Genomic DNA, 20,068 nt, shown 5'->3' with positions numbered 1-20,068 from the left:
ATGGACACATTATTTCATATGTAACTTATCGGTAGCATCTATGGTTCAGTTTAGTAAAATGTTTACTTAGCAGGGCCTTTCATGAAATGTATGTAAGATTCTTCCCGAATTATTTTACATACTAGGAGACGCCTGAAAATATGATTTTCAATTTCCAACTACGGAGTGGTGCAAGAAAAATTGATGAAAAATACAATGAAACTTTTAATAAGTCAATTAAATTATTTGAAAATGACCCATTGTCGACATCATTTCTCGTAAGCGATGCCACCAGTTCGCCAACAGATGGCGGTAATGTTCTTATACATATACAGTACAGTAAATGGTCTTAAGAATTTCCGACATCTTTTCATATAAAACTATCGTTAACTCGAAAAAAATACTTAATTCCATATGTGATTGAATATTTATCCCGAAATTCGAAATAAAATTAAGAAAATACATACTTACTGCAAAAAAAAAACAATACTTTTTTTATTCATTACAATGGATCACTCTTATGATGTGTTATTATTGGCTAATAAATAAATATGAAAAATCACAAGACTATCGGTAACATTCTTATTAAAATCTGTAGAGAAGTAAGGGAGATATGAAGGCTTAAACTTTAGATATTTAAATAAAACGAAAAACGGACACCGCTATACGTCATCGGGTGTGTCCCTTTATGAATCCGCTTTATAGAGCTGTAATAGTAGTAGTGTGGATTCATTTCTGTGACGTCGTTCGTCACCAACTTACGAAAACAACGTTTTTACGAAACCGAATTTTGCAAAAGAAAATGAAGAGTGAAAATATTGATCATATCGGCTGTTATAAATACAAAACGAGTACACAATCCTTTATAGGTATTAGATATTCCTCCCGAGTGATATTTGTGATTTTGTTTACTGCTTTTGTTTTTTTGTTGACAAAAAATGGGAATTATACTAAATAAACTTCGCCGGCCGTCAGTTTATGTATGGAAAATGCTTTTTTTTAACCGAAATATTTTTAGAATACGAGTAATTATTTGTCCCTTCAATTTCGAATTACTTTTACCAAATTCATGATTTTCATAATTAATTTATTTTTTCTTCTACTCGCATATGGACTTTTAAAGTAATGAACTGATTCATGCAGTGATGTCGTTATCAGTGAAATCTTACATACATGGTTTTTTGTTCAAGTCTAACGAAACGATTCAGAATCTTCTGGAACCTTTTCCGCACCCAATGATGCAAAAGGCACTGAACCGTATCTTTGGAGTGTCATATTGATGGATAATTATAAGAAGGCAAGGTGATCAGTCCTGCGCTTCAGGTACCAGATCGGGGTGATATTAAAATAATATTAGAGAAAAGTCATTTTTAAGATCTCCTTGGGAATCGAACCTGGGACCTCCAGTGGGGTACCCAAATGTGCTCACTACGGGGATTTAGAAGAGTATGAGGAAAATATTTATTAACAATTTTATTTCATTTATTTATTTATTGAATAAAAAAATGCATATTACAATTTGTAGCTACCTTCATTACATGGTATAAAACTATCTATTACAAAACCCCCTACTTAACTATTCGTAATTGGTTAGCCATATAAAAAAATATCAACGCTTGCAAGAAGAATCTCCTGCGGACTTGGAAGACCTTTCGCACTTTGAATCTTCTCCGCATTTTGCCTTGTCCCCACATTTCCCCTTATCCCCACATTTCCCCTTATCATCACATTCTCCCTTATCGCCACATTTCCCCTTATCTCCACATTTCCCCTTATCACATTTCCCCTTATCCCCACATTTCCCCTTATCACCACATTCTCCCTTATCCCCACATTTCCCCTTATCCCCACATTTCCCCTTATCCCTACATTCCGCGCTGTCTCCACAATCCTTCGGTACTACTGTACCACACGTTCTCCTTTTTGGAACTTCGCAGGTCTCGCCTTCGCATTTGCAGTTATCCCCGCACTTGCAGACGCAGGAGCACTTGCCCCCTTTTGCCACGCATTTGCAATCTCCAGGGCACTTGCAGCCATCGGAGCACTTGCAGCGATTGTCGCCTCCCGAACACGCGCATTTGTCTCCGCACTTGCAGACGCAGCAGCACTTGCCTCCCTTGCTTCCTTCGCACTTGCAATCTCCAGGGCACTTGCACCCTTCGGAGCACTTGCATCCTCCGTCGCATTTGCAGTTATCCCCGCACTTGCAGACGCAGGAACACTTGCCTCCTTTTGCCACGCATTTGCAATCTCCAGGGCACTTGCACCCTTCGGAGCACTTGCAGCGACTGTCGCCTCCCGAACACGCGCATTTATCTCCGCACTTGCAGACGCAGCAGCACTTGCCTCCCTTGCTTCCTTCGCACTTGCAATCTCCAGGGCACTTGCACCCTTCGGAGCACTTGCAGCCTCCGTCGCATTTGCAGTTATCTCCGCACTTGCAGACGCAAGAGCACTTGCCTCCTTTTGCCACGCATTTGCAATCTCCAGGGCACTTGCAGCCATCGGAGCACTTGCAGCGACTGTCGCCTCCCGAACACGCGCATTTATCTCCGCACTTGCAGACGCAGCAGCACTTGCCTCCCTTGCTTCCTTCGCACTTGCAATCTCCAGGACACTTGCACCCATCGCAGCACTTGCAGCCTCCGCCACACTTGGCATCTCCCTTGCACTTGCAATCTCCGCCGCATTTGCACTCGCCGGGGCACTTGCAGCGCTCCTCGCATCGGCTACCTTTTACGCCTTCCATAATTTATCAGCTTTTGCAGGATATCTGAAAAAGAAAAATATGCAAATACTAAACCCGTTCATAGAAAGCAGGGTTGTCAGACGTCCCGCATTGCATTGACGACTGTCGCGATGTGTAATTTTATTAATCAGATATCCTGATTGGAATCCCCTTTTTCCCTTTTCCTCTTTTTCCTTTCCCTCCCTCCCGTCCCTCTATCAGGTATTTTCACAAATTTACTATTGTGGAACTGGAATAGTACAAGTACTTTTTGTAACTCATTTATGCGAATGACTAAATTTATATAGCTGCTCTATAAAACTCCCAAATAAATGAAAAATATAATTTATAAAATAAATTCATAAGTTAAATTTATAAAATAAAGTCATAAATTAAACCCTGAAGAGGGCAACAGGTTGTTGCCGAAACTAGTTGGTTAATAAAATGTGAGTGGATCAAAACACAAAGTCTTTTTATTTCTCACAATAATATATCAATATGATCCACAAAGTTAATGATTTCAATATTCAAAACATTCAATACATATTTTAGTTTTATTTAACTCCTAATATTGACACTGTTCTGTAAAATTCCCAAATAAAAAAAAAATATACATAAAAAAAACCTCATATCAACATCTTAAATCGGTAGAGAAAAATAAATGTGAAAAAAAAACAAAATCATTTACTAAGTACCATCGAAAAAAGGAGAGAATATAAATATTTTGATTTCTATTATATACTGATTTATTTTGCTTTATTTTATCGAATATATAATTAATATAGAAAACGCCTGTTTACTACATGTTTTTATTATCTTATCTTAGGTTACGCGCGTAGCTAAAGTGCGATTAAAAATCAAAGACCTCTAAGTACGTTTCGAAAAAAATAATGCATGTCATCAGCAAACATATTACATTTCCCGGTATCCATTAAAAATAAAAGAAACGACACTGATTCATCTCGTGAAAGTTTGAATTGAACGCTTGACTCGAAACCTAATTAAAAAATTATATTATTTGAATAAATTAATTTTTAATTGAATATTAACATTTTCATGCTATAAATACTTTTCAAATATTACATTTATGAATTTCAGTAATTATTTTATTAAAACCAGCTCTTAAATAATGCGCAATCATTTGTTTTTTTTTTTAATTTAAAGTTTGACTTTTTAAATACCACTATTTCATAAAATCTATTGTGACACGTCTCTTTGGATGCATTCCGCATCATTTTCAAACACCGTATTAAGACATCCGGTGTTTGAAAATGATGCGGAATGCATCGAAACACGTGTCACAATAGGTTTTAAACTAGTAAAATTCAAATAAAAAATGGATAGATATTCCCACAAAGTGACTGCTGAATCAATTACTGATTTTTTTAGTGATTAAATTGTTGGAATTGTATAAAAACTATATTTTGTCTACATATTTTACATTTACTACATATTTTGTCTAAAAAATAATCAGTAAATTAATTAAAAATCTAAATATTCATTTCAAAGTATTATAATATTTGTAAATAAAAGCATTTAAAAAAAACATAAATATATCAAGTTAATGTATGTAATTATTGGAAAATATATTTTTTTTACTGGGCCAAAAAAGTCAGAAGAACTCAGATTGTAATATGAAAATATCATATTCCAACTCGAATAAATTCTTTGAATTACTATTGAGATTTTAATTTAAATTTGTAATTATTTAATGATTTTATTATTTTTTAAACAATGGAATTTATTTTACCAATAAAGTTAATAAATTTTAAAATAATTATAAATTTTTAAAAAATCTTACCAGAATTTATCGTTGACTTCCTCTCTTCTCTTGCTGCAGTACTGTATTGGGTTATCGGTGACGAGCGATGTTGATTTACGCCACTGCCTGCGCTCCGCGACGATATATAGGGAAATGTCGGCTTTGCGCACGGCCGGTGTGTCATCGGGGGCCCCCAACAGGGCTCCCACAACTCCACGCCGGGTCAAATCGAACTCTCTAGAACAATACAGGGTGTGTTGTTCTAGAAAGTGTATTGTTCCCTTCTCTTTCTTATCTCTTAACGTTCAGCAGTATTCATAACATAAATGTGGAATTTTTTAATTGGCTTTTATCATTGTCAATCTATTTTTTATATTTTGTATGTACAAGCTGTATAATTCCCGAACAAATAAAATAAAATAAAATACGATCCGCTATTTTCCTAGGACCACAGAGATATGATTGGCATATTGGCCCTAATCTAGTATCTAAATAAAAGGTTCTAAATCGCGCAGCATCTAAGGGTGGTGACTGACCGGAGCCATTTCGTCGTAACGTAACACACGTTATGGATGGAGCGCATCTAGCGCTCCATCCATAGTTTCGGATGCTCGGTGATGCTCGCCGCGAGCGAGTTACGACGTTACGTTACGACGAAATGCTCCGGTCAGTCTTCACTCTAAAAGTTCCTTGATCGCGCAGTATCTAGAAGGATCTAGATCGCGCAGTATCTACAAGGTTCTAGATCGCGAAGTATCTAAAAAATCACGCATCTAGATGGTTCTCAATCGCAAATTGGAAAAACGAAACGATTCAGTAAGTACGTGTACTTACATTATCTTTTTTTTCTGTATTTGCTGGACCAATTTGCATAACATTTGTCGAGCTCCGGTCGACTATTAGAACGTAATACTCTAGCAAGACCTTTTGATACAAGGAAGTACATTTTTAGTCCAATGTGTTGCATAGTGCGTAAGAGACATGAGTCCGCCTTACAGCCCCAACGTTATGATCTGCATCAAGGCATGTGACAAGTTAATACCCTCCACCCTTGAAGGTGCGCGAAAAATTTAAAATATATTCCATGTATGGGCAAAACGTGTCCCATTATCCCATTTGCATATGCTTTGTGGCAGCCCTGCGAGCGCTGCACCCGCCAGAGGAGGCTCACGCTACTATTACACCCGAGAAGGAATGTTTGCGCTCGAACTTCGTGCACACCGCCAAATGATAACAATGTTTAGTGCCGCGCTAGTACCCGAGTACCGGGCGGGTACCTACCTAACACACACTATCAAATACCTACCGCGTCACTATCTTATTATTTCAATATCACAACATGTCACAACACTACGAGCTCGAAATTCAAAATAATCAACACGCGCGCTTCTCGGAATTTTCCTTTCGAGGAGAAAAATGTATGACGGGAAATAAACGATTGTTTGCAAATGGCGACCAATGAAACGTCATTCCTTTTAACCTTGTTTTATTCGCACGTATACAGTAACGAACAGATTAATTGAAACTAAACTTTTGTTTCGTATTTTCTACACCCTCTAAAAAATGTTTTGGAGGTGTTCCTCGTATTATGGGCCAGGGCTGCTTCTTTCAGTGACTGAGATGACGAATAGCGAGAAGTATCACCCAATTCTACTGGAAAAGATACTACCAGAGATACAAAAACGAATGTCAAATGGTAATGGAATATTTCAGCAGGATTTAACCCCCTGCCACAAATCCAAAAAATGATTAAAATTTTCATACAAATATAATGAACTGTGTTGGACTGGTAAAGAATTTTGTCAGACATAAACCTAATTGAAAATCTATCGGCAATCTGTAAGAATCGGTTCTCCAAAATTGATTGCACTACGGTGGAAAAGCTCGTTTTGTCCATAATTCAGGTATGGTTTCGAGACGGAAAAAGGCATCCACGTGCCAAAACCTTATATAATAGATGCCAAGAAGAGTAAAATCTTTGATTTAGCCCAAATGAGATATATTAAATATTAATTTGTGATATAACTAATAAACGAAAGATTTTACAAAACTTTTTACGAATATACAACAACAAAAAGTTTTGTTTCAATTAATCTGTTCGATACTGTAGCTAATCGACGTTAATAACGTTAACGGTTTTGTTTTACCGTGGGTAATCTTCTTTTAACTCATGTATTAAATGTTAAATTGAACACTGATTTTTTTAGTCTGCGAAGTTGTATTTTATTATTGTGTATAAATATGTTTATTGAGATTCGTTTGAAAATGCCATAACTAGGCAAAACAAAATAGATTGAAATAAAATATTATAATAAATAATAATATTGCCACAAAATAGATTTTTATTTGTTTTTTTTTTTACAATAAGATACAACTTTTAATAAGATACATTTAATACATAAATCAAAATGGAGTTCTACAAATTAAACGCCAAATCTATTCTTTTAACTCTCTGGGCAGAGGGAGGACATTTTTTCATTTACTCGTTTTTTTACGATTTTTTTGTAGCGGTTTGCGAACAACTGATACATCGTACATATAGTGGTTTAACCCAATCTTACGTCTTCTTATACAATTATTAAGGATACGGTATTAGCAATTTACACTCGCATGATTCACGATTGGTTTGCGGTTTGCGGTCTTCGCGTTACATTCTAGGCCGGTCCGTAATTCGTTCGTAGTAAAAATGGAACTAGTTCTTTTTATCGACTCTCTGACTCGAAAGTTTTCGCGGTTGAGAAAAATGTGTTCTTTCTTCTTTATCTATAGGATTAAGTTAAGTTAGGTTTTTAAAACAATGAGTTGCATTCACCATTTTACAGACAATTCAGGCTTGGGAGAGATGGTGAATGTTACACAATGTGCAAAGTGATCACTCAAGCCAGCTTATTATAGAAATACATTATAGTAAAATTATGAATAATAAACCATATTTGACTTAAAATGATCTATTTTAGATGTCAGAGGCAAATTACTTTTATAACTAACTAACTAACTAACCATCACGCCGCTTCCCCGCAGGGGTAGGCAGAGAGAATCGAACGCCACACCACTCTGTCTTTGCAAACATTCTTTGCCTCTTCTACATTCATGCATCTCCTCATACATACCCGACGATTATTACGACTCCTGACCCGGCCGCTTTCAAGTATTTGACATACCTGATTGTGCCACGTTTTCCTCGGTCGTCCTCTGCTTCTTTTTCCAACTACATTCGCCTCATAAATTTGTTTAACCGTTCTTTCTTCACTCATACGCTCCACATGTCCAAACCATCTCAACACACCATTCTTAATTTTATCGATAGTGCTTATCTCAGCCTTACATTCTTTCCTTATTTCATCATTCGAACATCTATCAAACATCGTTTTGCCACACATTCGTCTGAGGGACCGCATTTCGACTGCACTCAGTCTGCTTTCATCGTTCTTTTGCCAACTCCATGCTTCGCTTCCATACATAAGGGTTGGAACCAGAACTCCATTGTGTACTGCCAGTTTAGCTTCCGCTGATAGATTTTTATTTGCTAAAACTGATTTTAGTGCACCATTCACTCTGTTCCCAGCATTCACTCTCCTTTCTATGTCTTTATCAATCTTTTATATTCAATTACTTTTATATTCAATTGATTTGTGGATTCGGGGACATTTACAGGGCTCAAGACCTACTTTACAGGTCGTGAACTCTGTAAATACCCTGACTTCCATATGCCCTCTGTATAAAAATATTTATTTATTTATTTTGTATTTTATTGATAAATTTATACATGTATATCTTGATATATTTATATAAGTATGACCTTACGTCTTAGATATATTAACAACGATAAAGAAAATCGAGAAACGTTTCCCAATTTTTATTTGAAGTAGGCTACTATCGTGGGTCGATAACAGTATTTATCCGAAACAACGATAAAAATTGTATGTAGGTAGTTTAAATTGCGATCCAAGTTTTTAAATAATGATTAAAACCATTTTTTTAACCGTTATAGTGCTGAGAGTCGAATTTCCGACTTAATCGTACCTCAAAACTGCGTACGATCGATTTTTCGACCGTTTTTCGGCAACAGAATGTTTTCAGCGAATGACCGAAGAGGTCGTGTGACTGTCGTTATTTATTGCATTAATTGTATTAATAATTGTATTATTTGATCAGGTATGCCAAATACTTGAAAGCGGTCAGGTTAGGAGTCGAAACAATCGGCGGGTATGTATGAGGAGACGCATGAACGTGGAAGAGGCGAGGAATGTTTGCAAAGACAGAGTGGTGTGGCGTTCTATTCTCACCTGCCCCCGCAGGTGAGAATAGAACGCCACACCACTGCTTCCCCAAGCACCGTGATGGTTAGTTAGTTAATTAGTTATTGTATTAAAAAAATAACAAATAAATACATTTTTATAAGAAAATACATATTTTTTTATTTTATTAAAAAATACATATTTTTTTATCTTATTAAAACAATTGATCCACAACATTTTCGGTGCATTCAGATCCTTTTCCGCCTCCGTAGTGTAACGGTCAGCACGCTTGGCTACCGTGCTGGAGGTCCTGGTTCGATTCCCAGGGGTGGTCAAATAAATTGAAGTGATTTTTTCACTCTAATATTTATTCAATATTACCCTGGACTAGTACCATGAAACGGAGCACTGATCACCTTTCCTTCCTGTGTTAACGATCAAGATAACACTGCGTTCATATGATGCAGTGCCATATGCACCACGAAGTGCGGATAAGGTTTTGAAGAAGAAGAAATCCTTTTCAAAAATGTGGGTTTTTCCACTTTTTATTTTAATTTTAAATTATAAGCTGCATAAATATTGAAAATCATACATTTTTGACATCTCAACATAGACGAAGAAGATGGACTTGTTAAAACCTCATCAATTTCCATTTGCGCCATCTATACTTCATCTAACGTTATCATTTCAGCGTTATATAAGTATTTTAGGTAGTGAATTTTCAAGTCATTTCTACATTCCTCTGTAGATGTCGCTATTTGAACCGTTTTTCTCTGTCAATAGCCCGCAACTTAATTTTCTTTTAACCCAGGTAACATTTAACTTAAATGAATTTTTCGCTTAAAACACCAGAGTTAAAAAGTATATAAATATTTTTTTTCTCTATACATATATTCTAAAACACAAAAAATATCCCATATACCTTCTTTTAAAAAAATCGGGCGTGAAAAGACGTGCGAACTCTCCGGTGGTCGGCCGGTGGAATGAATTCTGTATATCCCCTTAAACGTAATTCAATTTTTTTGCCTTAAACACCGTTTTTGTATTGAAAAAATAAGTTTTTATTCGAAATAAATGTACTGTTTTTAAAATAAAAGAATTATTGAATTGTAAGGAGCTTAAAATATATTTTTTTAAAAAATATTTTTTTCTATATATATTCTAAAAAAACAATCAAAATAATACTCATTCATTTAAAAAATCGGGCGTGGAGAGACGTGTGACCTCTCCGGCGGCTGGCCGCTGATTGAATTCTGTGTTTGCGAGTAAGGCCTTGACGAAAAATTAACAACGCTTTGTGAATTAAGCCTTAATAAGACATCGACCGGTTTCAGAGAGACAGGGATCATTCCGATCGTCCCGGGACTTGACACATGGTACCCAGCGTGCTAACCACAAGGCTACGGAGACAAAAATACCTCGTTATTACTTACTTCAGTTTCCGAATAGGTACGACTAAATGATAATGATTTTATTAATAGCTTCTGAATCAATAAGTGTCAACAGCTGCCTTATTGCATATTTATTGAACCCATTTTCGGCTATATGTACACTCAGTGCCATAAATATGGGAACTATTGTACATATAAACAACATATTGAGTGTATTCTCAATATTATTAATATTTAAAGCATTTATTTTGTGGTTAGTCATTTTTACTTATTTATTTTTTTACAAAAATGTTACTAAAATTAGTATATAACCACTCACCGAGATTTTTACGTCTACAAGAGACGGGTCCTGACGAAGAGACGGGTACGTCTCGAAACCGGTAGACGTAAAAATCTCGGTGAGTGGTTATATACTAATTTTATTAACATTTTTGTAAAAAAATAAATAAGTAACATTGAGTGTGTCCAAATACTTGTTCTTGAATTCAATAGACTTCACGAGATACATAAATGATGGGATAAGGCAAGCTAAAAATCTCAATAAAAATTGAACAGAAACTCTTTCATTTGTATGTGAGGTCAGAATCCTGGATTATATTCACATAAGACACGACAAAATTCTTTCTAGAATTCTGCGGCACACCAAAAGCTAAAAAAATATAGCTAGAAAAATATAAAATATAAATACATATATAAAAAAGTAATCATTCTTTACTAAATTTCGAAAAATAGACAAAATTATTAAAATTAATTTATTGTTGTGTATTAAATATTTAAATATATGATGAATAATTAGAGAATATCAAATTTTTAGCCATATTTAAAAAGAATAGAAATTTCAGAGGTGCATATTTACCATAATAAATTATGGTAAACCATAGAAAAAAATGGCGGAACACTGCAATAGTGAAACGCTAGAAAATATCATTTTCATTTTTTTTATATAAGTTTTACTAACCTAACCCAACCACGGCTGTCCAAACTCAAAACACAGTAAGGGACATTTTTTTGTAGTACGTTTTTTTTTGCATTTTTGGACTAAGTAGAATATACTTAGTCCAAAAATGCAAAAAAAAACGTACTGCAAAAAAATGTCCCTCACTGTGTTTTGAGTTTGGACAGCCGACCAGCCTATCATAATAGGTCATACACCCCATTCACTTGAAACATTGCGACAAAAATAACTAAGGGGATTTTTTTATTTTAATTTTTTTAATGAATTAATTTTTCATCAGTTTGAAAATGCCATAAGAAGGCGAAACGATTGTCACAAATTTTATAGTTTTTTGTGTTTTTAACAATAAAATACAATTTAGTAGACTCTAAAAATCAGTGTTTGATTTAAACATTTGATACTACCACTATTACTACTATTACCATCACGCAGTTTCCTCGCAGGAGTAGGCAGAGAGGATGGAACGCCACACTCTTCTGTCCTGGCATACACTCGTCGCCTCCTTCACATCCATGCATCTAGTTATACACGCCCTCCGATTACGCAGACTTTTGACGCTTTTGACTCTTGAACATTTAACATATAAATTTAAATTAAGTTTTACATATTGAACGCCAAATGTATAAATAAATTTTCATAATTATTCTTGACAATTCGTCCTGTAAATTTGGTTACTGATTGTACTGTGTACAGTATCTTCGGATTCCTATTATGTATTATTTTATTGAATATTCCGAGACCTTGTATCCAAGTATCGGTATTGTCGTAATATAGCTACAGTTAACTCTTGACTACGGATTACAGAAAATGTGGATAACTAATGAATATAGCAATAAAGGAAATATACGCCTTGGTCGTAGTTAAACTTGAACTAAACAAACAGAATTTATTCTTTGTAGTGGGTGGCCAATAATTGATGTTTTTTGTAATTCACTTTGATTGTTCGTTTTCATATGGAGTATTTAAAAAAAAAATATTATTTTTAAATCTAAAACCAACTAATTGTTACGTTACAGACGCTTCTCCCCAGGGGTAGGCAGAGATAATAGAACGCCACACCACTCTGTCTTTGCAAACATTCTTCGCCTCTTCCACGTTCTTTCATCTCCTCATACAAACCCGCCGATTGTTCTGACTCCTGACCTTACCGCTTACAAGTATTTGGCATACCTGATCATGCCATGTTTCTCTCGGTATTCCTCTGCTTCTTTTCCCAATTACATTCGCCCAATAGATTTGTTTTACCGTTCTTTCCTCACTCATTCGTTCTACATGTCCAAACCATCTCAACACACCTTTTTTTAATTTTATCGATAATGCTTATCTCAGCTTTGCATTCCTTCCTTATTTAAATTCCTCGTGTAAATTAAAAGATATATATAATATAATATATGTAATACATGTACAAATTCCGAAATTTAAGTAGTGTGGTTGTTAATCATGGGTACAATGGTGAATGTTATAAAGTGATGACTTAAACCAGCCTGTTACAGGTCGTAAGCCCTGTAAATACCCAGACTTCGATATTTTTCTTGTGTTTTCCTCGGTCTTCCTCTGCTCCTTTTTCCAACTACGTTCGCCCCGTATAATTTATTTTACCGTTCTTGCTTCGCCCATTCGTTCCACGCCTTCAAATCATCACAACACACATGTCTTAATCTTATCAATAGATAATGCTTATCTCAGCTTTGCATTCTTTCCTTATATCACCATTCGTACATCTATCATACAAAGTTTTGTCGCACATTCTCCTGAGAGAACGCATTCAGTCTACTTTCATCCTTCTTTTGCCAACTCCATACTTCACTTTCTTACACTTGATACAAAAACAGTGTTTTACGAAATTAAATGAATTACGTAAAATGTTACCTGGATTTAGAGATTGCGACTTATCGAATTAAATAAAAAAACCCTTATCCGCACCCAATGGTGCATAGGTCACTGCGTCATATAAACGCAGTGTTATCTTGATCGTTTACACATGAAGGAAAGGTGATCAGCCCTCCGCTTCAGGTACCAGTCCAGGGTAATATTGAATAAATATTACAGTGAAAAAATCACTTATATTTATTTTACCCCCCTTGGGAATCGAACCCGGGACCTCCAGAACGGTAGCCGAGCGTGCTGACCATTACACTACGGAGGCGGACACTTTATTTTATTTTATTTTTTTATCGAATACTGGGCCTTAATCTGATAAAAACGTTTTAGCAGCCATTCAGTACGCACCATATAAGTAATTAGTCCTCCGACACACGTGGTGATAGTGTCGCCCGTTATTTGGGGATGTGTTGATATCCATATCGAAGTAACCACTTCTACTTACAGTTGCCTGTTTCACCAACAGAGACTACATACTTCATAAATCTGTACTTAAATGGATTCCTGAAATCGCGTAAAATGGTGAATATTACATGTCGCTCACTCCTTTCAACAACGTCATAAATTTAAAAAAATCGTCAGTTGTGCATGTTTTCGGAATGCCCAGAAAATGTACTATATCCCAGCAAAAGAAGCATATTTTAAACTTAATATTTACCCGCTACAGGACAGAAAGTGTTGTTTTTGCATTTTGAAGAAAAGGTATTGTTTAATTATTTTTTTTAAATATACTAAATATTTTTCAAATGCAGAAAAAACCTTCAGGTTTTACCTAAAAAGATCTGTTGCACAGTGAAAAGTTCAATTAGTGGCTATTTATTTATTTGTAATACATTGTATTATATTTTTAAACTTTAAAAACGTTTTACTGAAAAATCAAGTTTTTTGATTTATGACGTTCTTGAAAGGAGTGAGCGATATGTGTGTATGATGTCTTAAGGCCTATTATTAATTAAGTCGCAACTTGATTTTCTATAATAGCGCTTGTGCACTACACGGAATTTTACCGTACGGTAGTCCGTTTTTTTATATTTTTTACTTAAAATAAAAGCGACTACGACAGTTTAGCGTGATCGAATTTACGCGCACCATGATCAAGTTCACCGATCCGAAGAAGGACGGCCAAAAGCACAAGCCAATCCAAGCCAATCATCCGTTTTATCATGCTAACCGGACTGCCGGACGGTAAAATTCCGTGTAGTGCACAAGCGCTCTACATCCATAAACATTTTACGTAATTTATTTTTTTTTCTTTAAACACAGTTTTTGTACTGAATAAATAAGTTTTACTTCAAAATAATTATATAATCGGTTTTAAAAAAAAAATCCCATATACATTCCTTAAAAAAATCGGGCGTGAGCAGACAAATGACCTCTCCGGTAGTCTCCGGAGGAATGAATGAATTCTGTATTGTTGTAGCGAATATCCCCTTCGCTAACCCATAAGTTTTCTTCGTGAAATCGGTTTAGTTCTGATTTGTGATGCATTCATGCATTTCAGAACCAGAGTACTCTAACTCACATTTTTCTTTACTTTAATACTATTACAACTTCGTATTAGATTAAAACCAATATTTTTAGCTTTTCCACTTTTTTAATTTGACCAGCGACCGGGTTTCGTCGTTACCGACATCATCAGACTGGTCGATGATGTCGGTAACGACGAAACCCGGTCGCTGGTCAAATTAAAAAAGTGGAAAAGCTAAAAATATTGGTTTTAATCTAATAATAAATTAAAAATGCAATTCCATCACGAAGTGTCAGTGGATAATATAAATCTATTACAACTTCGTTTTAAATTATTTATAACGCTGACCAACTATTCGACTAAACAAAAAAAAATCATCGAAACACGTGTCGTAACAGATTTTTAAAAAAAATAGTGGAATGCTCCATCGACGAGACACACATGCTGGCTTGGTGGGTCTCTGCAAAAAAATGTTTTAAATTTGCTTAAAATTTTGATTTTAATAAATGTATATAATTTATGTTAGTAAAAAAATAAAATAAAAAAGTAGAATTGATATTTAAAATGGTAATATACCACAAAGTGACCGAATCTATTAATGAAAAAAAAATCCCCTACAATCAAAGTAAAACCGTTTAATTTCATTCTAACTCTTAATTTTTATATACCCTCCGCGTGTTTGAATACTGATCTAGATATGCTGTGTTCGATTCCCAGAGGGGTCAAAATAAATATAAATATTTTTTCACTCTTATACTTATGCAATATTACCCCGGATCTATAGCGCAGGACTGATCACCTTGCCTGACATTACTGATCGGACATCAGGTTTCAAAATGCCAAAGTCGTAATAAATAAATGTCAAAAAGAAAATTAGTTTTCCACACTTAGTAGGTAACGTGTTACCTTTTTTTATTATAATTCGAGCACTGAATAGACTGAAACGTGTAAATGTGGGTTATGATAATATGATTCTGAACACGCGACATAGGCTGGTTTACATCGAGTCAGTAACTGGCTTCAAACACGAGGCAAGCAGTGCTGACTCGGTACTGCTATCGTATAAATTGATTTCAATATTCACGGTGTTTATTTTTAACCCGATGGTTGCCAGAGACGAGATATCTCGGCAAATGGCGGAGTGCCCGTATGGCCAGAGACGAGATATCTCGTCAGTACTTTTGATGACGTATTACTCCGCAGTTTTAACTCATATTGACAATCTGTCAAAAACGGAACATACATTGCCATCAGTTGAAGTTGTCACAAAATATTTTATAAAGTTTTTAAATACTTTTAAGTGATTTATCGGTATCACTTTCAGCTGACAGTTGACAGATGTCATTAGGGCTACCACTCAAACCACTTGAAATATTGATTATTTTAATCGATTGTTTTGAACGCCAGGGGTTTTTATTTTGCTCAATTTTTTTGTGTTTTTCTTATTATTTTAAAATATTCCATTGATAAATAATAGTTGTGTGTTAATATTAAATTTAATAAAAACTTGCGTGTGCGACTTAGTGTGACAACCCTGAAAATTTGAAACTGGTTTAACTTCAAGAATAAAACTCTAACAATCGATGCGGGATATAATATTTGGTAAGTAAATTATAATTCAATAAAAACAACAAAAAAAAATCTTTAGACAACTTTTTTTTTTTCAAAAAAATACTTGGCCTGTTGAGCACTGCGGCGTAATTTATTTGCGGCTATGAAAAGGTTAAAGTCAGTCCACCCTCCCCGCCACTTGCGCCAGCGGTACTGACATCGTCTAAACACCAAAATCAGTAGTCGGTAAATTAAATTTCCTAATAAAATAATGAATAACAAAAAACAACAGATAATTGTAATATTCCAATTACAAAATTTCACAAATGTTAAATGAGTTAAAAGTAATTAGCAACAATAAAATATACCAAAGTGAAGAAGATAAATAGGCAAGGTTTTAAAAGTTAAGAAGATAATACGCAAGGTTTTACTTATATAGATTCGATGCATTCTGCATCAACAAAACACGTGTCACAATAGATTTTATGAAATAGTGGTATTTACTTAGTAAAACTACGTAATTTTTGTTAAGATGAGTACTTTTCGAACCAATAATATACTTAAAAGGAGAAAATATTTTATTTCATCATAAATTTGACAACATGTAATAGATTATGTACAAATTGGCTACGTCTGTTAATAAAGGAAAAAACTTTAATTAATAATAAAAATAATATTTATTTTATAAATTTTTTCTCACTGGCTTTAATAGCGTGTGGGCACCGTGAAATAAAAACCTCTATTGACGTGTAAACATTGTCATTAGTCATTTCTCGGCGCCAGTAGTGACGCTAGTTACTCGCTCGATGTAAACCGCCTTCATACCGGCATGTAAGCGTATAGCGTGGTATAAAATAGAGCGCAAACTTCAGTACAACTTCACAGTCTCGATGAGTGGTCGGCGGCCGGCTGCCGGGCGTTATTGTTATCCTAAATTCGAAAGCGAAAGTGTTTATATTTATTTATTTATACACCAATAACACTGCCACTGGCGCCTTTTTGCCTGTCAGCTCTGTGTAAAAAATAAAAATAAAATTAAAACCCGTAAATATTTTGATAGATACGTGGAAAAGAGTGTTGGGCTTAAGACTTTTTGGGTTATATTTCATCAATACAGTCTGAAATTGGTGAGTACTTTGATTAAATCATCTCATAAGTTTAGTGTAGTTATCACTTTAGACTGTCGTGTATTTTTTAGATGGGAATTAATTGTATTTATTATTTACCTTGATTTATTATGTACAAGGTTCATAGATCATTAAGTGGATTTTTGTTTATTTTAATTTAAAAAAAAATGTTTTATTTTAATCTGTGTTGGGAACATCAGGGATAATCTAGTGCGGGCCAATCGGGAACTTGTCAGCATTCGCTCATTGCTGGGAGGAAACCGCGTAAAACTCCTCAGAAGCCGGACTGTTAACTGTCGTCAGCAGGCCTTCCGTTTGTGTCCTAGCTTGGTTTATGGTACCAATGTCCTTCAACATCTTTTTGATGTATGACACGAGAATGTCGTACATTAAGTTGCTTATTTTTTGACATCTCATCAACGATGAAGAAGAATATGGAAGTCTGGGCATTTACGGGGCTGACGACCGTCATAGGCTGGTTTAAGTAATCACTTTACACAATTAACATTCACCAATTCTACCCATTATTGACAACCACACTACTCAAATTCTCGGAAGTTCTATATATATGAACCAATTTAGAAACCTTGTTCTTGAATCACTAGAACTTCACTAGAGACATCTATTGGTGAGATGTAAAGAAGCTCATTATTAAGCAGAAACTCTTATATTAGTATGTGAGGTCCAAATCCTGGATTTCAATCACACACATGAGAAACGCCAGAAAATACCATTTTCATTTTTATTACTTAAGCTTATAATTTGACCAGACAATTTATTTACAACATTTTGAGTGTGTCCAAATACTTGATCACAAAATCTGGATTATCTCCAATTACAGGAGTCATTTTCATATTATTTTTTGACATATCATCAAAGATGAAGAAGAATATGGAAGTCTGGGCATTTACGGGCTGACGACTGTCATAGGCTGGTTTAAGTGATCACTTATGACACACGTGTAACATTCACCTATTCTACCCATTAATTTGCTTGTTTAATTCTGCTGTATTATTGGAAGCATCGTAAAGTGAAAAAATAGCAATTTCATCTTAATATGTAAAGGGCTGGGCTGCCAATTTTTTGACAAGGGGCTCGCGGGTGAAGGGGTAAGGGATGGGGCTCGGAGGGGCTCGCGCGAGCCCTTTGTTAAATAAGACTTGGGCCGGCGACCCCTTTTTAAACTAAGCGAAATCGATATTCTCTGATTAAATTAAATAGGTACATGAATAATTCATATCTACGTTTCGCCGTTTGATATGCATATTAAGAATTTTTATTATTTTTAATTATTATGTGTTTTGGATTTTTAAAACAAACCGAGGAGGTGTATCATTTTGTTTTAAAAATCCAAAACACATAATAATTAAAAATAATAAAAATTCTTAATATGTATATCAAACGGCGAAACGTAGATATGAATTATTTATGTACCTATTTAATGTAATCAGAGAATATCGATTTGGCTTAATTTAAAAAGGGGCTCGCCGGCCCAAGTCTTATTTAACAGGGTCTGATAATGATCTACTGATTTATTTTAATATTACACTTTGTTGTGTTAAATATTATATTAAATAATATAATATTTAACTCATATTTATTTAATATCACCCAGGACTGGTACAAGAAGCGCAGGGCTGATCACCTTGCCACGATCAAGATAACACTGCGTCGCTACGATGCCAGTGCCCTATGCACCATTGGGTGCGGATAAGGGTTAGAAGAAGAAGAATAATGATGTGATTGTGAAGTGAGCACTAGACGCCCCACGGAAGTGTCTAATTGAATTTAAATATTAATCAGTCAGTTAAGATCGTCGATGTTTCCGTTACTGTTAGTTAACTCTATGATGCGTCGAACTGGTCGTGGCAGGTTTTTTTTCAAGTGATGGATACTAAGGGGATATTCGCAAACACAGAATTCATTCCACCGGAGACCACGGGTGAGGTCACATATCGCTCACTCCTTTCAAGAACGTCATAAATCAAAAAACTTGATCTTTCAGGAGAACGTTTTTAAAGTTTAAAAATATAATACAATGTATTAAAAATAAATATCAAGCCACTTACTGAACTTTTTACCGTGCAACAGATCTTTTTAGCTAAAACCTGAAGGTTTTTTCTCCATTTGAAAAATATTTAGTTTATTTAAAAAAATAATTAAGCAATACATTTTCTTCAAAATGCAAAAACAACACTTTCTGCCCTGTAGAGGGTAAATATTAAATTAAAAATATGCCTCTTTTGCTGGGATATAGTACATTTTTTGGGCATTCCGAAAACATGAACAACTGAAAATTTACAAATTTTGATTTATGACGTTCTTGAAAGGAGTGAGCGATATCTGTTTACGCCCAATTGCCGACGCGGCATTTTGAAACCGGTTGTCGATCAGTATTACCAGGAGTTTGAATAAAATGATTTTTTTAATGAATATTTGTTATAATGATTACAATGGATAGTTGATGCGTTACGTACTCAGTGTTTTTTTTTATGCCTATTTACTATAGATACCTTTTATTGCTTTGTATTTTACATTTGTGTAGTGGTTAGCGCGCTAGGCTACCATGCTGGAGGTCCCGGGTTTGATTCGCAAGAGGGTCAAAATAATTATTAGTGATTTTTCAATCTAATATTTATTTGATATGACCCTGGACTGGTAACTGAAACGGAAGGCTAATCACCTTTTCTTCGTGCATTTAACGATCAAGATAACACTGCTTCTATACGATGCAGTGCCCTATGCACCATTGGGTGCGGATAAGGGTGAGAATAGAATGGAGAATTTAACATTTTGCCCTGTGTTTTCTTATGTGTTTTTCAGTCTTGTTAACCTTGATCCCATGTCCGAAAATGAGTAATGGAAAATGCTCATCGGGAATATTATATTATATATGTGACTTATGTATGTAGCATGTTTGAATAAATACTACTACTACTACTACCATCACGCCGTTTCCCCGCAGGGGTAGGCAGAGAGGATGGAACG

General features: G+C 35.0%; 2 protein-coding genes across 3 annotated transcripts in view; one reads left to right on the top strand and one right to left on the bottom strand.

The window, feature by feature from the left end:
• The window catches only part of Agpat1 (1-Acylglycerol-3-phosphate O-acyltransferase 1), a 70,703-nt gene that overhangs the window by 10,021 nt on the left and 40,614 nt on the right, over window positions 1-20,068 (top strand). Inside the window, exon 1 of one of the 2 annotated variants that reach the window (XM_088263709.1) lies at window positions 16,824-17,080. The exons of the other annotated variant lie outside the window; for it this stretch is intronic. The gene's annotated coding sequence lies outside the window, so the exon portion shown is untranslated. Of the gene's footprint in view, window positions 1-16,823; window positions 17,081-20,068 lie in introns of those variants that run through there. 2 annotated transcript variants of the gene reach the window in all.
• Window positions 1,451-4,587, bottom strand: LOC148307309 (uncharacterized). The gene is made up of 2 exons (XM_088263707.1): window positions 4,509-4,587; window positions 1,451-2,752 (listed from the first exon to the last, which is right to left on the bottom strand). The coding sequence occupies exon 2, from the start codon at window positions 2,726-2,728 to the stop codon at window positions 1,589-1,591; it is 1,140 nt and encodes a 379-aa protein (XP_088119833.1). The 5' UTR covers window positions 2,729-2,752; window positions 4,509-4,587; the 3' UTR covers window positions 1,451-1,588.

The sequence above is a fragment of the Brachycentrus maculatus genome, unplaced genomic scaffold (genome assembly GCF_059751285.1).
Source record: "Brachycentrus maculatus isolate JH-2025_06_01 unplaced genomic scaffold, ASM5975128v1 h1tg000202l, whole genome shotgun sequence".
NCBI classification, from domain to species: Eukaryota; Metazoa; Arthropoda; class Insecta; order Trichoptera; family Brachycentridae; genus Brachycentrus; species Brachycentrus maculatus.
The sequence above is the reverse complement of the archived record's forward strand: the minus strand, read 5'-3'. Positions and strand labels throughout refer to the sequence as shown.

Excerpts from the sequence above, each read along its gene's own strand:
- LOC148307309 (XM_088263707.1), bottom strand. The coding sequence starts at position 2,728 with ATGGAAGGCGTAAAAGGTAGCCGATGCGAGGAGCGCTGCAAGTGCCCC.